At 36.3% G+C, this 16,170-nt stretch overlaps 1 protein-coding gene across 1 annotated transcript; it reads left to right on the top strand.

Annotated features, from left to right (window-relative positions):
- The first annotated feature begins 11,592 nt into the window (after window positions 1-11,592).
- Window positions 11,593-15,114, top strand: LOC18426008 (uncharacterized). The gene is made up of 2 exons (XM_020662288.2): window positions 11,593-14,292; window positions 14,507-15,114. Exons 1-2 carry the CDS (start codon window positions 11,610-11,612, stop codon window positions 14,872-14,874), a joined length of 3,051 nt encoding a protein of 1,016 aa, XP_020517947.2. The 5' UTR covers window positions 11,593-11,609; the 3' UTR covers window positions 14,875-15,114.
- The last annotated feature ends 1,056 nt before the right edge of the window (window positions 15,115-16,170 follow it).

A 16,170-nucleotide genomic window follows, 5' to 3' on the forward strand; every position in this document is an offset into this window, starting at 1 on the left:
TCGATCTATCAAAGTTTGTAGGCAGAAGAATTTATTGATTGGATTGATATTATAGAATGCAGATTCAAATATGAGGATATGCTTGATGATAGGAAGGTCAAGCTCACGGCCATTAAGCTTAAGGGTCATGCACCAACCTGGTGGGAGCAATTGAAAAGGCTTGAGAAAAACAGGGAAAATAAAAAATCTTTGATTGGGAAAAGATGAAGAAAAAGTTGAGGGAGTAGTTCTTGCCCTTTAACTATACCCAGACGATGTTTCAACAACTTCGTACCCTTCGACAAGCATGACAGTCTGTTAATGGTTATATTAAGGACTTCGTCAACTAATTGCATAGAATAACTTATCTGAGACTAAAGAACAACTAGTTGCCCGATGCATAGCGAGATTGCACCTGTCAATTCAGGACCTCCTAAGCCTATATCCTCTATGGACTGTTTCAGAAGCCTATCAATGTCCCTTGATGGTAGAAAAACAACAATCGATAAACATGGCTAGCTCATGGTGTAAGGCCCAAAGATGCACCATTTTGTGGGCTGCATGGATACCACTGCAGCACCTATTAATCACTCAAATATTGTTGGTCCAAGTGCTAGAGTTTAGGGCAGCATTGCAACTCTCTGTTGTTCAAGTTGCGGGGAGGCGGTCACAAGGGTGAAGATTGTAAGAAGTTGAATCACCGTCATGATAAAAGCAATCAACTCATGATTGTGGAAGAGAACCTAAATGATGTTGATGGGTATGACAATGATCCAAATTTTGATGAGGAGCTATATGAGGATGATGTGGTCTATGGAGATTATGGAGAGCCCCTAATTATTCAAAAGAGCCAACTAATGTCCAAGCAAGAAAACTAAGAGGATTGATTGAGGACTAATAATTTTGTACCATTGGAGGCAAGGTGTGCAAGCTTATTATTGATTGTGTGAGTTGTGATAATGTAATTTCATAAGAAGCGATCACAAAGCTCAAGCTCTCCACCAAAAAGCATCCCCAACCACACAGGCTCACTTAGTTTAAGAAGGGAAAGGGGAAACGAGGTTCGAGTAGATAGTAGATGCCATGTTTTTTTTATTATTGGAAAGATATATTTTGATGGTGTGTGGTGTGATGTGGTTGCCATGGATGTTTGTCATCTATTATTGGGTAGACCATGGCGATATGATTGTAGAGTTATACATGATGTGAGGAAAAACAGATATATACTATTTGAAAAGATAATAATAAAATTGTATTAGCTACCATGAAAGACGAAATTACACCTAAACCTAAACTAGGGGAGTAATAAACTTTAGAGACAAGTTATGAGATTACTTGAAATTATTAAATATTGTTTGTTTCAATTGCATATGGGAAGTACATCTGTATATATAATGTGACTTGTATGTGTCAGATTTATTATATTTCAGGAAAAATAAGAAATTAGAATCGATGAGAAGACATTTCAATTGAACGATTGGCGACTAACTGAAGAGCAAGTTCAATTAGTGAACGCGTCTGGGTTAGGTGCCCTGTCTATCATTCGACCAAGTCGAATTGATCATCCATTGGTTGCTGCCAATATAGAGAGGTGGCGCTCATAGACCAATTCCTTCCACTATAACATTCAAATTGGTTAGATGACATCAACTTTATTTAATGTGTACGAGATTTTAGGATTGTCTTTGGATGCGAGCCAGTTACATGTCGTCCTATCAGTGACCTACGCAAGTTCATAGAGGACAATTTGGGTATAGTCCCCACTTAGGGCAACTTGACAACCATAAAACATTCATGGTTGAAGGCTAATTTTTGGGAATTGCCACCTAATGCATCCCCTGTGCAAATAATCAGATATACTCGAGCCTATTTACTCTTCCTCATCAGCGTTACCATTTTTATTGATGCATCAGTTGCAACAGTCCCAATAAGGTACCTACAATTCTTTGAAGATATTGAGCAAGCTAACAGATATGCATGAGGTGCTACATCCCTCCCATATCTATATTGTTCACTTGGAAAAACTTGTACTTTCAAGCAAAGACATTTTAATAGTTCTACTACTCTTATGCATGTAAATTTAATTTTTGTATAGATATAAGCATAATACTTTAGACTACTTTGAAATATTTTTTTAACTTATTATATCTTGATATAATGCAGTGTTGGTCTTATGAGTATATTATGCATATAAGACCCATACCATATAATATATCTCCAAATATGCTCAGGGCAAAATGGTGGGAGACACTTAAGCATTATTATGGCAATCCACATAATTTGATGTCTCCCATTAGACAAGAGTTAAATAACCTCCAACCAAATGAGGTCACTTTGTACTTTGATGTTCAATATGTTCAATTATATTATAATATTTGTAATTTTTTTATTGACTGATCGTTATGTGTGATTGCACTTCATATAACAGGTAATATGGAATCCATATTTCATGCCTGATGAGGCAATTCCAGATAATAGGCATGAGGCATTTGAAACAGCAATGTGCGTAACGACTCTGATCTTTGATGATATTGTCGAGCCATACATATCAGATCGTGTTTGCCGTCAATTTGGAGCTAAACAGAGCATTTCAATAAATCCTTTATCTGTTAATAAGAGGTCCAGCAGACATGGTGGGCAGCGAGATTGGCGAAATGTCAATTCTGACAAGATTCATCATTGGTTGTCTCGCCATGATTACATGATGACAGACATTGAAGTCGATATTGCGAACGGATTGCCCTCAGAGGAGTACAAGGCTTGGTACAGCCGAGTGTCCCATCTGATCATACACAATGTCGCTAACCCACCTATTGATATTTTGCAACCTCGTAACCAGGAAGAAGAAGAGGTGGTTCCTGCACATGAACCACATTATATAATGAGACCTCGAGGTTATGAGGATGATTTGATATGTATATTTTAACTTATAAATTTCTTTTAGTTTAGTATTTTCCAATCAGTTTGTATGTTTATTAACCTCCAAACTGTTTTTGCAGGTTAGTGCATTTCAGGCTAGTACAACCATGTTAGGAGAGACACTTACACTTAGACAAAAGTAGTATCCTGAAGTATATAATCGCGTTAACAACGTATTTGAAATGTTGTCTGAGTTTGTACCGGTCGACATGGAAGATATAGAAGCCAAGATGGAATTGTTACAACGTGAAGTTAATGAAGAAGCTGTACAAGAAGAGGGCGAACAAGATGTAGTGGGTGAGAGTAGTCGGGCTGTTGTTGACAACTTGGCTCCATCCACGCAACCTGCAGTCGAGGAGCGTAGAAGACATAATACGAGACAGAAGCAATATTAGCCAAAGAGAAGGCGGCATCCATAATTGTATTTTTTTGGCAATGTAATGGTCATTTTTACCGTTGTAATATTATGAAAGGACAATGTAATGGTCATTGAATACATTTGTAATGTTTCTTAAGAATGTTGTAAATGACTCTACCCTTTTGGGAATTATTTGTACTTGGTCGTGCTATATATAGGGTGTGGTTTCTATAAGGTTGCAACCTTAAACCATCCAATTAAGGTGCTCCTCCTAATTTTATCATAACATGTATTAAAAATGCTTATGATAAAATGCATCTAAAAATGCACCTCCGAATTTTATCATAACATGTATCTAAAAATCTATTTTCATACCTAATTATAAAATTTTAAACTTAAAAAATGTTAAAATCAAGTAGATCTATAAACATATGAAAATCTTGAACAACCGAAATTTAGATAATTGAGATAATTTCCGTTGTAAAATATTGTTTTGAATGTTAAAAAATGAATGTTCAAGTAGATCTAAAAACACAACATTGTAAATTACTGTTTTGAATGTTAAAAATTGAATGTTCAAGTAGATCTATAAACATAACATTGTAAATTACTATTTTGAATGTTAAAAAATGAAAAACATTTTCGGCTATTGAACAACCGAAAATGCTCAAATTTCGGTTGTTCAACAACCGAAATTTTGATTTCAGTTGTTGAACAACCGAAATTCCAGCAATTTCTGTTGTTCAATAATCAAATTACTGACTGTAAATTCCAAAGCGCTTTTGGAATTCGAAGATAGAAATTCACCGAATTTCTGTCTTCGAATTCCAGAAGCTCTCTAGATTTTTAAAGTTAGAAATTCGGTTGTTGAACTACCAAAATTTCTAGAATATCGGTTTTTCAACAACTGAAATCAAAATTTCGACTGTTGAACAACTGAAATCAAAATTTTGGTTGTTGAACAACCGAAGTTAGAGCAATTTCGGTTGTTCAACAGTCACAAACGTTTTTTTTACATTTTTTAACATTCAAAACAATATTTTACAATGCTATGTTTATAGATCTACTTGAACATTCATTTTTTAACATCTAAAACAGTATTCATAACAGTATTTTACAATGATCTAACTCGAGAATTCTTGAGTTAAACCAGTAGGCTTGGGATTCGTCCAAGTCGGATTTAAGCCTATGACATAAGCATTGTTAAGTTTTCTTTTATTTGCCATACAACACTTGTTTGTGCATTTTTAAATAATTCGTTTCATTAATTCATTAGTGGATTTAAAACAGTATTTCGGTTGTTCATAAGTATTTTTAAATCATTCATTTCATTAATTCAACACAAGATTGACGGCATCTAAATCACTCATTTCATTAATTTATCAAATTGTTAATTACATTCAAAAGTACAAGATTGACAACAAATAATTCACTCTATCGGCTCTCTGCATGTCCTCCTATTATGACCCACTGTGCCGCATCGTTTGCATTTCATAGGCATGGTGATGGGCTGTTCAGTCTCATATCTTTTTTGGTCTACCAGGAAGGCGTGTCGTCCTTGGTGGCAAAACTGTACAGTTGAACATACCAGTCAACTTAATATCATCTGAGACAGGCCCAAAGAGAGTTTGAAAGGCCCTTTTAAATGTTTCAACTATAAAATACTGAAGGCAGTACGCTGTTAGATCCAAATGTATATGGTTAATAGCCGCAATCGCATGAGTACACGGTATGCCAATCAGTTGTCATTTTCTACAACTGCATGTCCAATGAGTTAAATCGGCAACGTACTTCTTCCCAAGATAGTGGATATCAAGCTGTATATCCATGGCGGATATAACTATATGCAAAAATATCTAGCTTTCATCTTTCTCAAGTCCAGTAAATCTTAGGCTTTTGGTACTAGCAGGTCACTCCAACTACTACCTAACTCCCTATTATCTTCAAACATGGTCATCAACTGTACCTTTATTTCTTCACACATTATAATGATCGGCTTATCTCGAGCAGACATTATCCAAGCATTGAATGCCTCGGCTATGTTAGAGGTAAGATGATTGTACCTTGTCCCTAGAAAATAAGCATTTGCCAAATATTTGGGAGGGATATTCTTAATCCACTCATATGCATCTAAGTCGGTACATTGTATGTCAAACATAATTTTTTCAAACCCACTAATGGTTGCTTTACGGGCTTCCTTCCAAAACAACATCAGCAATACTTCGGTGTTTGCTGACTTCTTCATGAAGCCCTTGAAGTTCTTTTCCATATGTCGCATGCAGAATGTTGGAAAATATTTTTCTATTGCTTCTGGCAGGCTTTTCTGTCGATCTGATATAATTGTTAAGGTAGGCATATTAGAAAACTCATATAATAGCTCATTCAGTATACTTAAAAACCAATACCAACTCTAGTAGTTCTCCTTCTTGACCACTGCAAATGCCAATAGAAAGAACCAATTATTTGCATCTATAGAAATGATGCATAATAATATGCCTTGATACTTTCCTTTTAAGAATGTCCCATTAATACCAATTAGTGGCCAACATCCATTAACAAAATCCATGATGCATGGACGATAAACAATGAATAGTTGTTTGAACCTGCCTTCATCTGTATCGATGCGAACTACAGTTCCTGGGTTGGTTATTTGAAGCTTCTCCACATACAAGGGGAGGTCATGATATTGTTGTTCATGTCATTCATCTATCATCTCTCTAGCAACTTCCTTTCCCCGCCAAGCTTGCATGTAGGAAAACCTGATACCGTGATCGCGTTGAACATCCTTTACAATGTCTTTAGCTTTAATTTTTTGTTGGTCAATAAGGCAGACTTTAATTTTGTTGGCCACCCAACCACTACAAGCTAGTGGCTAATGGACCCTCCCCATTGGAACACTACGTGTGTGTTCTTTAACCATAGATTTCACTTTGAAGTAAGCTGTATTGTGAAGTAAGCTGTATTGCCAACTCGTAAGCACCGCACTTGCCATGTGCATCCCTCTGCCTTACAACTTGCCCATACCCATTCCAATTCACTTTTGTCAAACTTCAAAACAAAATTATTGTGAATTGCAAAATCTACAAGATGATGCCAGATTTCATTGACACTTTCAAAATATTGTCCTATATTCAATTAAACCTCATTATCAACTCCTCCTCTACATGGGCTCTCTAGTGGTTCAATATCCTCCATATCACGTTCAGGTACAAGCTCAGGGTCTGGCGGCACTTGAATGTTTTGATCTTGATGGGGTAAAGTGTTACGTCGACTGTTGACAAAAGATATAGTGTAAGATGAAACAACAATACATTTCTATACATAAAAGAATAAATTAAACCAAATTATAGATGAAAAAGTAAATTATAGATATACCTATTTCTTGAAGATGGACCTTCACCACTAGATTCTCGTTCTGGCTCCATTGTAGATGTAATATATACAACAATTTTTGAAGATTCCCCTCCCAACATAAAAGATACATCTACATCATCACTTACATCAATCAAATCAAGCACACTAGGAAGACTTGTGTTGTGGTACATACTAGTTAATTTGTTAGGATCACACTTTGTTAAATTACCAAAATGACTTTTTATTTCCTCAAAAAAACTATTTCCATTATACTTCGTAACCTTCAATTTTTCCCCTTTGTAAAAGATACGACCGTCATCTGCATTCGTCTCAAATGACCCCCCATATCGGAATACTAGTTGCACTCCCTCAGTAACCATCGTCAATGCTACTATATTAAATGAATAGCAAAATTTGTGTCACAATAAATTGATATAATAAAGAATACAAAAATTTTGGATATTTCTAACTAGGGTTCATAAAAACTGAGGATTACATAATAAATTCAAATAGTGTACTACTATAAAAGGACAAATAATTAATAAACAACAAAATTAACAAATACTCAAACAAACTCCAAATAAACAACAAATAATAACACAAACCAACAAGTTCAACAATATTTACCCAATACAATAAAGACAATGTATCAACATAAAATAAAAATACATATTTATACAAACAACAAATAATTATACAAAGAAACACGTTCAGCAATATTTTAACAAATATTATTTATTAATCAACAATACATAAAGTTACAAATATAAAAATATGATACCCTTTGTGACAAAACTAACAAAAAACAATCAACAACATAAGGCAAGAGTAAGTATCATACCAATCATGACCACGGGCTAATCTCGTGGGATATTGTATTGGTTGAAAGTACAATGGGTATGGATCCATGTATGATACTATATTTCTCGTTTTCCCTCAACTTTATACCCTAAAAAACTTTTCGTAAATAAAAAACGTGCGAAGTATTGGCGCGAACATTTTCGGCTAATCAAAAGCTAAAGTCCATAAATTTTCAGTTATTAAAAAACCAAAATCATGCAATCGAAAATATAATTTCGGTTGTGAAAACAACTCACTCCACGGTTTCGGATTTTGACCAACCGAAATTAGGTTTTCTATTGTTGAACAACCAAAATTAGGTTTTCGATTGTTGAACAACTGAAATTAGATTTTTGGTTTTTCAACACCCGAAAACCCTGATTTCGATTGTTGAACAACTGTAACTAGAGCGGGAAGGTTAAATGACCTATTTCCGTTTTCTGTTGTTGAAAAGTCGAAATTTTTTATTTCTATTTTTCAACACCTGAAAATGGGTAAAATCATCTATTTTAAAAAATCTCGTTATGAAAGTGAAATAACAGACATGGAGATAATAACAGAAACTGAAAGGTGGATATGTAATAATGCATAGTATAATGGATATATACATAATTTTCTCTTCTTGTTATTGATTGGTTAGCTTTTGTGGTGCTTTTGGACCACATGTTAACCTCATTTCTTTTCACTCTATCTTCATTGTATTTAATGTTGCTACCTCATACTTGCATTATCATTGATCACTTTCATCTTACCACTCTATTTGTTGTCACGTTCCATGTAACTTGGCATCCCTCCCTCTTCGTACTCTTTTTTCCACTCCTCTCGCTACGTTTCAAGATAGCCTTTAAAATAAGGGAAAATTTTGTAGAGAACCCTAATTCTCCATCTTATTTTATGCTAGACCCTCCCAATTTTCTTTCAAGCGGCGTAAATTTTTTTTTAAGGATTTCATAGTACCCACTCATCTTCTATCTCTCTCATTTATTCACTTTTGACTACAAAAATGAGCCCCAACATACCTTTTTATACCATTTTAACTCAATATGAGAAAGAGAGAAAGAGCCTCAAAGTGGCATTGAGGGGTTGAAAGGGCAAAAATATAATAAAAAAATATTTTTGAAATATTTTTTGATTAAAAGATATAATGGGGTGGGTTAAGAAAAGTTTTTGGTTAAACAAGTTTGAAACATTTTTAGATTGAAATGGTATAAAATATTTGTTAAGGCTAATTTTTATGGTCAAAAGTGAATAAATGAGAGAGATAAGAGATGAGGATGTAATCTTTAGGGATTTTTTTTATACCGCTTGAAAGAAAAATGAAATGAGGGTCTACATGAAATAAGATGGGGAATTAAGGCTCTGTATGAAATTTTTCCTTAAAATAAGTAGTCGGATTGCGTACGTTGTTTGGAGACGGATTTCGTGTATTTCACGTGAACAATTGAAATTTTATTAAATAATAAAAACTGCAGAGATTTATAAATAAAAACAAAACAAAAATCGAATAGTTCCATCTACTAATTTTTTTTATGATATTAAGAGTTGCATTGTTCTTTCTTGATATTGTTTCTTTCTCTAAAAAAATCTATAAAATGAAACACATCTCTCTATCTAAAACACCACTTAACTCAACCCTAGCTGCCCATCTCACTATATGTTTCTTTCTCTCTCAAGGACAACCTACATACGAATTCCTTATAGAACAAAATATACTGTTTTGGAGGCTTGAGTGCGATTGAGTTTCCACCAACTAACTATAAATAAAATAAATGAAAACCATTAGCAGCAAAAAAAACATTAAAAAAAAGAAACCATAATGCATAAAGCTATTAACAATAGTGGATTAAGAAAAAAAAAAACAAAGCAAAAAGAAACAAGAGAGAAAAATGTTAAAATGCTTGAAATAGGAAGTATATTTTTAACCTATTTATAATATTTTAAGAATGAGATAGATATCAAATTATATATCAATATTTACTCTATCAAAGAAAGTTATTTATTTCGACTACTTTAGATGGGGAGATTTAGAAAGTAAGTTAGGACCATGTCTCCATCTAAAAGTAAGTTAGGACCATGTCTCCATCTAAAAGTGAGCATGGAGACATGGAGACATGGTCCTAACTTACTTTTTAAAAGTGAGCATTTTCGGCACGGACCCAAATCATCATAGAGATTTGGCAAAAAGCTTACGCTGACAACCAACCTAACACATTCCTCCTCTTTTCTCATCCAATATTGTCAGATTCTCTTCAGAGTCTTCTTTAGTTTGGTGATAAAAATGAAGCAATTCGGTGCTTCGGCCGATTCAGGGGAAAACTTTGAATTTTTTTTTAACATTTTTAACATAAATAAATTAGATATTTATATATAAAATGTATAAAATAATGGAAAAATTTTAAAAAATATATCAAAAAAATAAAAATATATAGATATTTCTTTGCTTCGGCCAGATCAACCCGAAATAGACCTAAATCTGGCTAAAGCAGCACAAAGCGGTCCAAATCTGAATCAGCAGTACCAGGCTTCACTTCAGTTCGCTTCGCTTCGGTCTATACCTAAAATCCGAAGACTTCGACCTCTTTGGCTGAAGCGAAGTGAATTTGACAACATTGATCTCATCTGATCTTTGGACCAACAATGGACCCAAATATGTGTGGATATCTACATTTGCCCTTAACCATGCACCTGTCTAGGTTTCCAAATTATCCCTTATTTCACCAAATAAGGAAAAGAGGTGTTTCACTGGTTGAGGCGTTCATCAATTTAAAAAATCTGACTTTGAGTGGTGGTTGCAAAAAAATGGCCAAATACTAACTGAAAAATATCAGTAATAGGTTGGCTAAAGTTAAACTTTGATAGTAGTTCGCAAGGTAACTAGGAGTGGCTAGGCTTGGAGGCGTTTTGACAGATCCCGAAAATAATGTTGTTTTTTTCGTAATCTAGCCCGTGTGGTAATGCCACTGCAAATAAGGCAGAACTGAAATCTTCATTGCAAGGTCTTAAAATTGCTTGTATACAAATAACTGATTTTATCCCTCTTTTATCACAAGATTATTGGATTTTAGAACGCTGAAAAGAAAATAAAATCAAAACATAAAAGTCCTTGGTCACAATTTTACGATTGCGTGTAGGAGGGGGGATACTAATACGAGTGATGACTTGTCCCACTTTGAAATCAGTGTTTCCTCCTAGACCGCGTTGATGGAAGGGTGTGTTGTAGTCCCAAAGTCATTGATGTGGCCGCACTCTAGCTCCGGTCACCAGATGCTTCTCTTTTCGAATAGCGTCTGACACTCCAAAAGCAATAGATGATTAGACCTCCAGTTGCCCCTTAAATCAAAAAATGCAATGACACTTGCATCTTATGGACGGTAAAGATGAAATATCCCCGCTTGAAGGTCAACCTGTTCTCACTAACGCATCTGACTGTATCCAAAATTGATAGTCATCTACCTCTTTTTCTTCTTCTTCCTTCCTTCCTTCTTTCTTTTTTTATTTTTTATTTTTTATTTTTTTTTATTTTTAAATAAAAAAATAAAAAATATTGAATGTGCATTGGTTACTTATTTTATTTCAAGGTGAGGATTTTATAAAGTGCCCACCTTAGACCCTACAAGTAAGACATATTAATAATTTTTATCGGAAGATGTAGTTTTAGTGTTACGAACCTTGTGATAACTTAAAAATCCATGTGCAACCCTAATTATAAAATTTAAAATTATAAGAGTAGTGCAGATTGATCATATTTACAAGGGGTTATGTTCAGGTACTCATACATGTGAATGTTTAAGTCTCTCTCAATTATTAAAGAAAGAGTCAAGTCTGCCAAGGAGTTTGAATTTCAAACTTTATGCGAAATCAGTAGAGTTTGTACGCACTTTATCTAACGAAAAATTATTTCATTAGTCAGTGACTTACAAACATCCATAAATAAGATATGGACTATGTACAAAAAAAATATTCAAAATATGTTTAAAAAGTTTATTTTTTTTTCATAGATCATCGATGATGAATTAAAAAAAGCAAAAAACATTATCTAAAATGAATTTTAGTGGGGGCCCGCATATGTACGTATGAGTCGGCCGACTCATAGAAACCGTGGCTTAATATAAGCCCCCCCACACCACCCATCTAGCTCTCCCATGCCAAAAAACATTCAATGATAAGGATGAAGCTCTTTCCAAATTACCGGTGTGCCTGTTCCCTTCTGTATTCATTGCTCCTGCTGGTGCTCATGGCGCCACCAGCTTTAGCCTTGAACACCAGCAGCGATTTTCAAGCACTCCTCTCCTTTAAATCTTTCATAACCAGCGACCCAAGCAACTCCCTGGACTCATGGAGAGCCAACTCTACCACTGTTTGTGATGGATGGCGAGGAGTTTCTTGCGATCTTCGCAACCGACGAGTTGTGGCCATCGATCTGCAGAGTCTTCGCTTGACAGGAAGCATCACTCCTCACATCGGAAACATCTCCTTCCTTCGACAACTGCACCTGCAAAACAATCAGTTGGTTGGGAGCCTCCCCAAGGAAATCGGTCATTTGTTTCGACTTCGGAGCCTGAATGTAAGCTCCAACTTCATTGAAGGTGGGATTCCTGAGGATATCACAGGATGTCGTCAGCTGATCATGCTCGACATGCTGAGCAATCGGCTAACTGGCTCCATTCCTAACCAGCTTTCTTTGCTTTCGAGGCTCCAAGTATTGAGGCTTGGACAAAATTTGCTTACTGGCACCATCCCGCCCTCGATCGCGAACATAACCTCTCTCACCACCCTCCACCTTGGAACGAACTCCTTGAATGGCTCCATTCCACCTGATCTTGGACGCTTCCCGAAATTGCAGCACCTCCAATTCTCCAGCAATGAGCTTTCAGGAACCATCCCTGACTCCCTCTATAACATCTCCACAATCATCACATTTGTAGTTGCAGATAACCATTTGCACGGGCGAATCCCCTCCGACATTGGCTTGAGGCTCCCAAATGTCGAATTGCTAAACCTCTGCATAAATCCCCTGACTGGTCCCATCCCTTCAACGCTGATTAATGCCACAAAGCTCACCAACATTAGGTTGTCGCACAACTTCTTGGAGGGGACTGTTCCCTTGGGTCTGGGCAACCTAAAGGAGCTTATCTTCTTCAATATCGGATTCAACAGGCTCACTGGGGAAGGAGAGACTGGACTGGAATTCCTCACATCTTTGGCCAATTGCACGAAACTCGAGTGGTTTGCTGCTGATGAGAACCTCTTCCATGGGGTTCTCCCAGCGTCTGTGTCAAACTTCTCCACCCACCTCTCAAAATTTTATATGGGGGGTAACCGTTTGCACGGGAGCATACCAGTTGGAATTGGCAATCTCATTGGATTGACACTTCTAAACTTGACTGGGAACTCATTAAGCGGGAGCATCCCATCAGAGATTGTCCGACTGAAAAACCTGCAGAGTCTGAGTCTCGCGAAGAACATGTTGTCGGGTACAATTCCTGACTCTCTTGGTGGTCTCACCAAGTTGAATCACCTTGATTTACATGGGAACAATCTTACTGGAACAATACCTTCTGGTCTTGGCTTCTTTAAGCAACTCCTCTCTTTGGACTTGTCCCGAAATCAACTAGAAGGAAGCATTCCTAAGGAAGTTTCCAGTCTCTCGAGCTTAGGTCTTTATCTCAACTTATCTCATAATCTTTTGAGCGGCCCCTTGCCAGTTGAAGTTGGAGAATTAGATAAGACAGTCGCCATTGATGTTTCAAAGAATCATTTGTCTGGGATCATCCCAGCCACGATTGGTAACTGTGACGGATTGCAGTACATATTCCTTCATGATAATTCCTTCACAGGTACAATACCTGATTCCTTAGGGGATATAAAAGGTTTGCAAATCTTGGACCTCTCCTCTAATCATTTGTCAGGAGCCATCCCAATGTCTTTGCAATCAAGTAAGTACTTGCAATACTTGAATCTTTCCTTCAATAATCTAGAAGGGGAAGTCCCAAATGAGGGTGTGTTTGCCAACATCACGAAGCAGGAACTCCAAGGAAACATGAGGCTATGTAGCAAAATCACAAGCAAATGGCAATTACCCTCGTGCCATCTTTCTAGTTCTCAAGGAATGTCTTTGGTACTGAAAGTGACAATTGCAGTAGCTGGATTCACTTTCCTCATCGTTTTATTAGGGTTGGCATATATATTATTCTACAGGAAGAGTAAACCAGTGAAGGTGGCCTCGTCAGAGTCGTTTAGAGCTGTACACAAAAGGGTTTCATATGAGGAGCTTTCAGTTGCAACTGATAAATTCAATCCAACTAACTTTTTAGGCGGTGGTGGTTTTGGCTCTGTCTTCAAAGGATGCCTTCGTGATGGAACTGTTGTTGCTGTCAAGGTCTTGAACCTCGAAAAGCATGGGGCATCCAAGAGCTTCTTTGTGGAGTGTGATGCCCTTCGTAGCATTCGACATCGGAATCTTGTTAAGCTCATCACCTCTTGCTTAAGTACTGATTTCAATAATACTGATTTCAAGGCTCTGGTCTATGAGTTCATGCCAAATGGCAGCCTGGAAGAATGGTTGCATCCCCCTGAAAATTCATCACATGGGATTCAATTAGACCTTTCTCAAAGACTGAACATAGCGATTGATGTCGCGTCTGCATTAGATTATCTACACAATGACTGTTCCACGCCTATTGTGCATCGAGACCTCAAACCTAGCAATGTCCTTCTTGATCAAGATATGACAGCAAGAGTAGGGGACTTTGGTTTGGCAAGGTTGCAAGATACTGAACCTTCAGATTGTCATCAATCTACTACATTCAATCTCAAAGGAACGATCGGCTACATTGCACCAGGTTTGCTCAATTCCATCTCCTAAATTAATAGAACACATTGAATTTGTCACCGATTTCTATGCCAAAATTAGCACCATGTAAATTCTTTACTTGTTTGTCGCCTCTAAACTTTTACAAAATTGCATTTTGACAACTCTAGTTTTTGTCTTGGTATAAGATAAAGGTGGATTTTCTAACTGATTTTATGCTTTTCAATATTCAACACGAGATGCAGAGTATGGCATTAGCGGGATGACTTCAACTAAAGCTGATGTTTTCAGTTTTGGGGTCCTGTTATTGGAGTTGTTTACAAGAAAGAAGCCTACCGATGACATGTTTACAGGAGAAGTAAGCTTGCCAAAATGGGTTTCTGTGATGTTTCCCCATAGGATATTGGACATTTTGGATCCTGAGCTACTAAATCCTATCAGCAATGGCATGGCTAGCATTCGACCAAAAGACGAGGAAAGTTGGAAATTTTGCATAATCTCATTGTTCGAAATATGCTTGGCTTGTACCTCAGAGTCGCTAGAGAAGCGCATGAACATCAGAGACGTGCTGCCTAAGCTAAAGAAAATACGAGACAACCAGTTTCAGTGCTAATTGAAATTCTTTCGATTATCGCTACACCAAGCAGTAGAGCATAAGCCTTTGGATGATTCCAATCAAAATCCTATGGCATCAAGTGCACAACTACTGTTAGGACTAGACTAAATTTGTATTTGTTATTTTGTGTCTTCACATGTTCCTTTATTACATCATATTGTAATAAGAAGAACATCAATCCATGTTATTTTGCCCTTTATTTGGCTGTAAATGAAAATGAATATGAATTTTTTGAAACTACGGAGAGCCAACTGTTGGATTTTCACAAATTATTGTTAAAAATCATTATGGGTTTAGAGCAGTTTGGCTATTTTCTAACATTTAAGAAGCAAGGGGACAATACCATTGATGGCTCATCTAATTATTCTCGTCTCTTTCGTAGCACAAAAAAAAAACACTATATTATTTATTTTTTCAATTCAAAAGTATACAACATTATAAAATGATATGCCTCAAGTTAAGCATACCTTTAAGGCAGTTACGAGTAGTGAACTTTACGCATGCTCAAATAAAAATATGCAAGCTCGATGAAAAAATCCCTTGAAGATATGATTTAAAAAGATGGATATGCCTGTTGGTCATTTATCAGACTAAGTGTGTTTTAACAAACGCTCGATAGATTGAAGATGCTGATATACAACAAAGCCTATAGTCCACGCTGGATAGTTATCTTGACGCATGGTTGATAAGATAAGAATATGGTTCTTGATAATACCTGCTCAGATATGCCCCATATAATATGATATATGTAATATGATCAGGATTCACCATATGAAGGTCTTGATATGCCTAAAGAGTCTTGATTCGTTAGTAGTCCCTAAATATTCTAATTTATGACTGATAAATATATGAGGCATGTAGCTCGTCAACCGAGCAAATTCAAGGTTGGCATGAGAATCGAAGCCATCTCGTTTGAGACAAGTTTTAGGGCCTGATATGCCCGTGATATATGGTACAACTAGATACCGTTTGATTTCTAAGCATCGCTGTTAGTTATGCATAAATATGGTAACCTACGAGCAATGATTCTTTTAATATGTCAGTTAAAATGTGGAGTTCTAACGGACTGAGCAATAAGGGTAACCTCGCCATATGTTGATATATAGAAGAAAATTCCCAATGATATACATGTTAAAGGCCTGATATGCCTTAAAGTCCAGGAATGATATAACTTGAGCAATATTTGGACTTGGCTTAACCCATGTTCGTATTCACTGTTAGTTAAGATATGCCTTGACTGATATCCCAAAACTTTATGTTTTGGGAACAAGTCAAGATTTTCAAGGATCTATG

Source organism: Amborella trichopoda, chromosome 7, assembly GCF_054954075.1.
Source record: "Amborella trichopoda isolate Santa Cruz 75 chromosome 7, AtrichopodaSantaCruz75HAP2 v2.0, whole genome shotgun sequence".
NCBI classification, from domain to species: domain Eukaryota; kingdom Viridiplantae; phylum Streptophyta; class Magnoliopsida; order Amborellales; family Amborellaceae; genus Amborella; species Amborella trichopoda.

Bases quoted from the DNA above. Each gene is read 5' to 3' on its own strand.
- LOC18426008 (XM_020662288.2), top strand. From the start codon at position 11,610: ATGATAAGGATGAAGCTCTTTCCAAATTACCGGTGTGCCTGTTCCCTT. The intron at 14,293-14,506 runs GTTTGCTCAATT...CACGAGATGCAG, and splicing joins GATCGGCTACATTGCACCAG to AGTATGGCATTAGCGGGATG.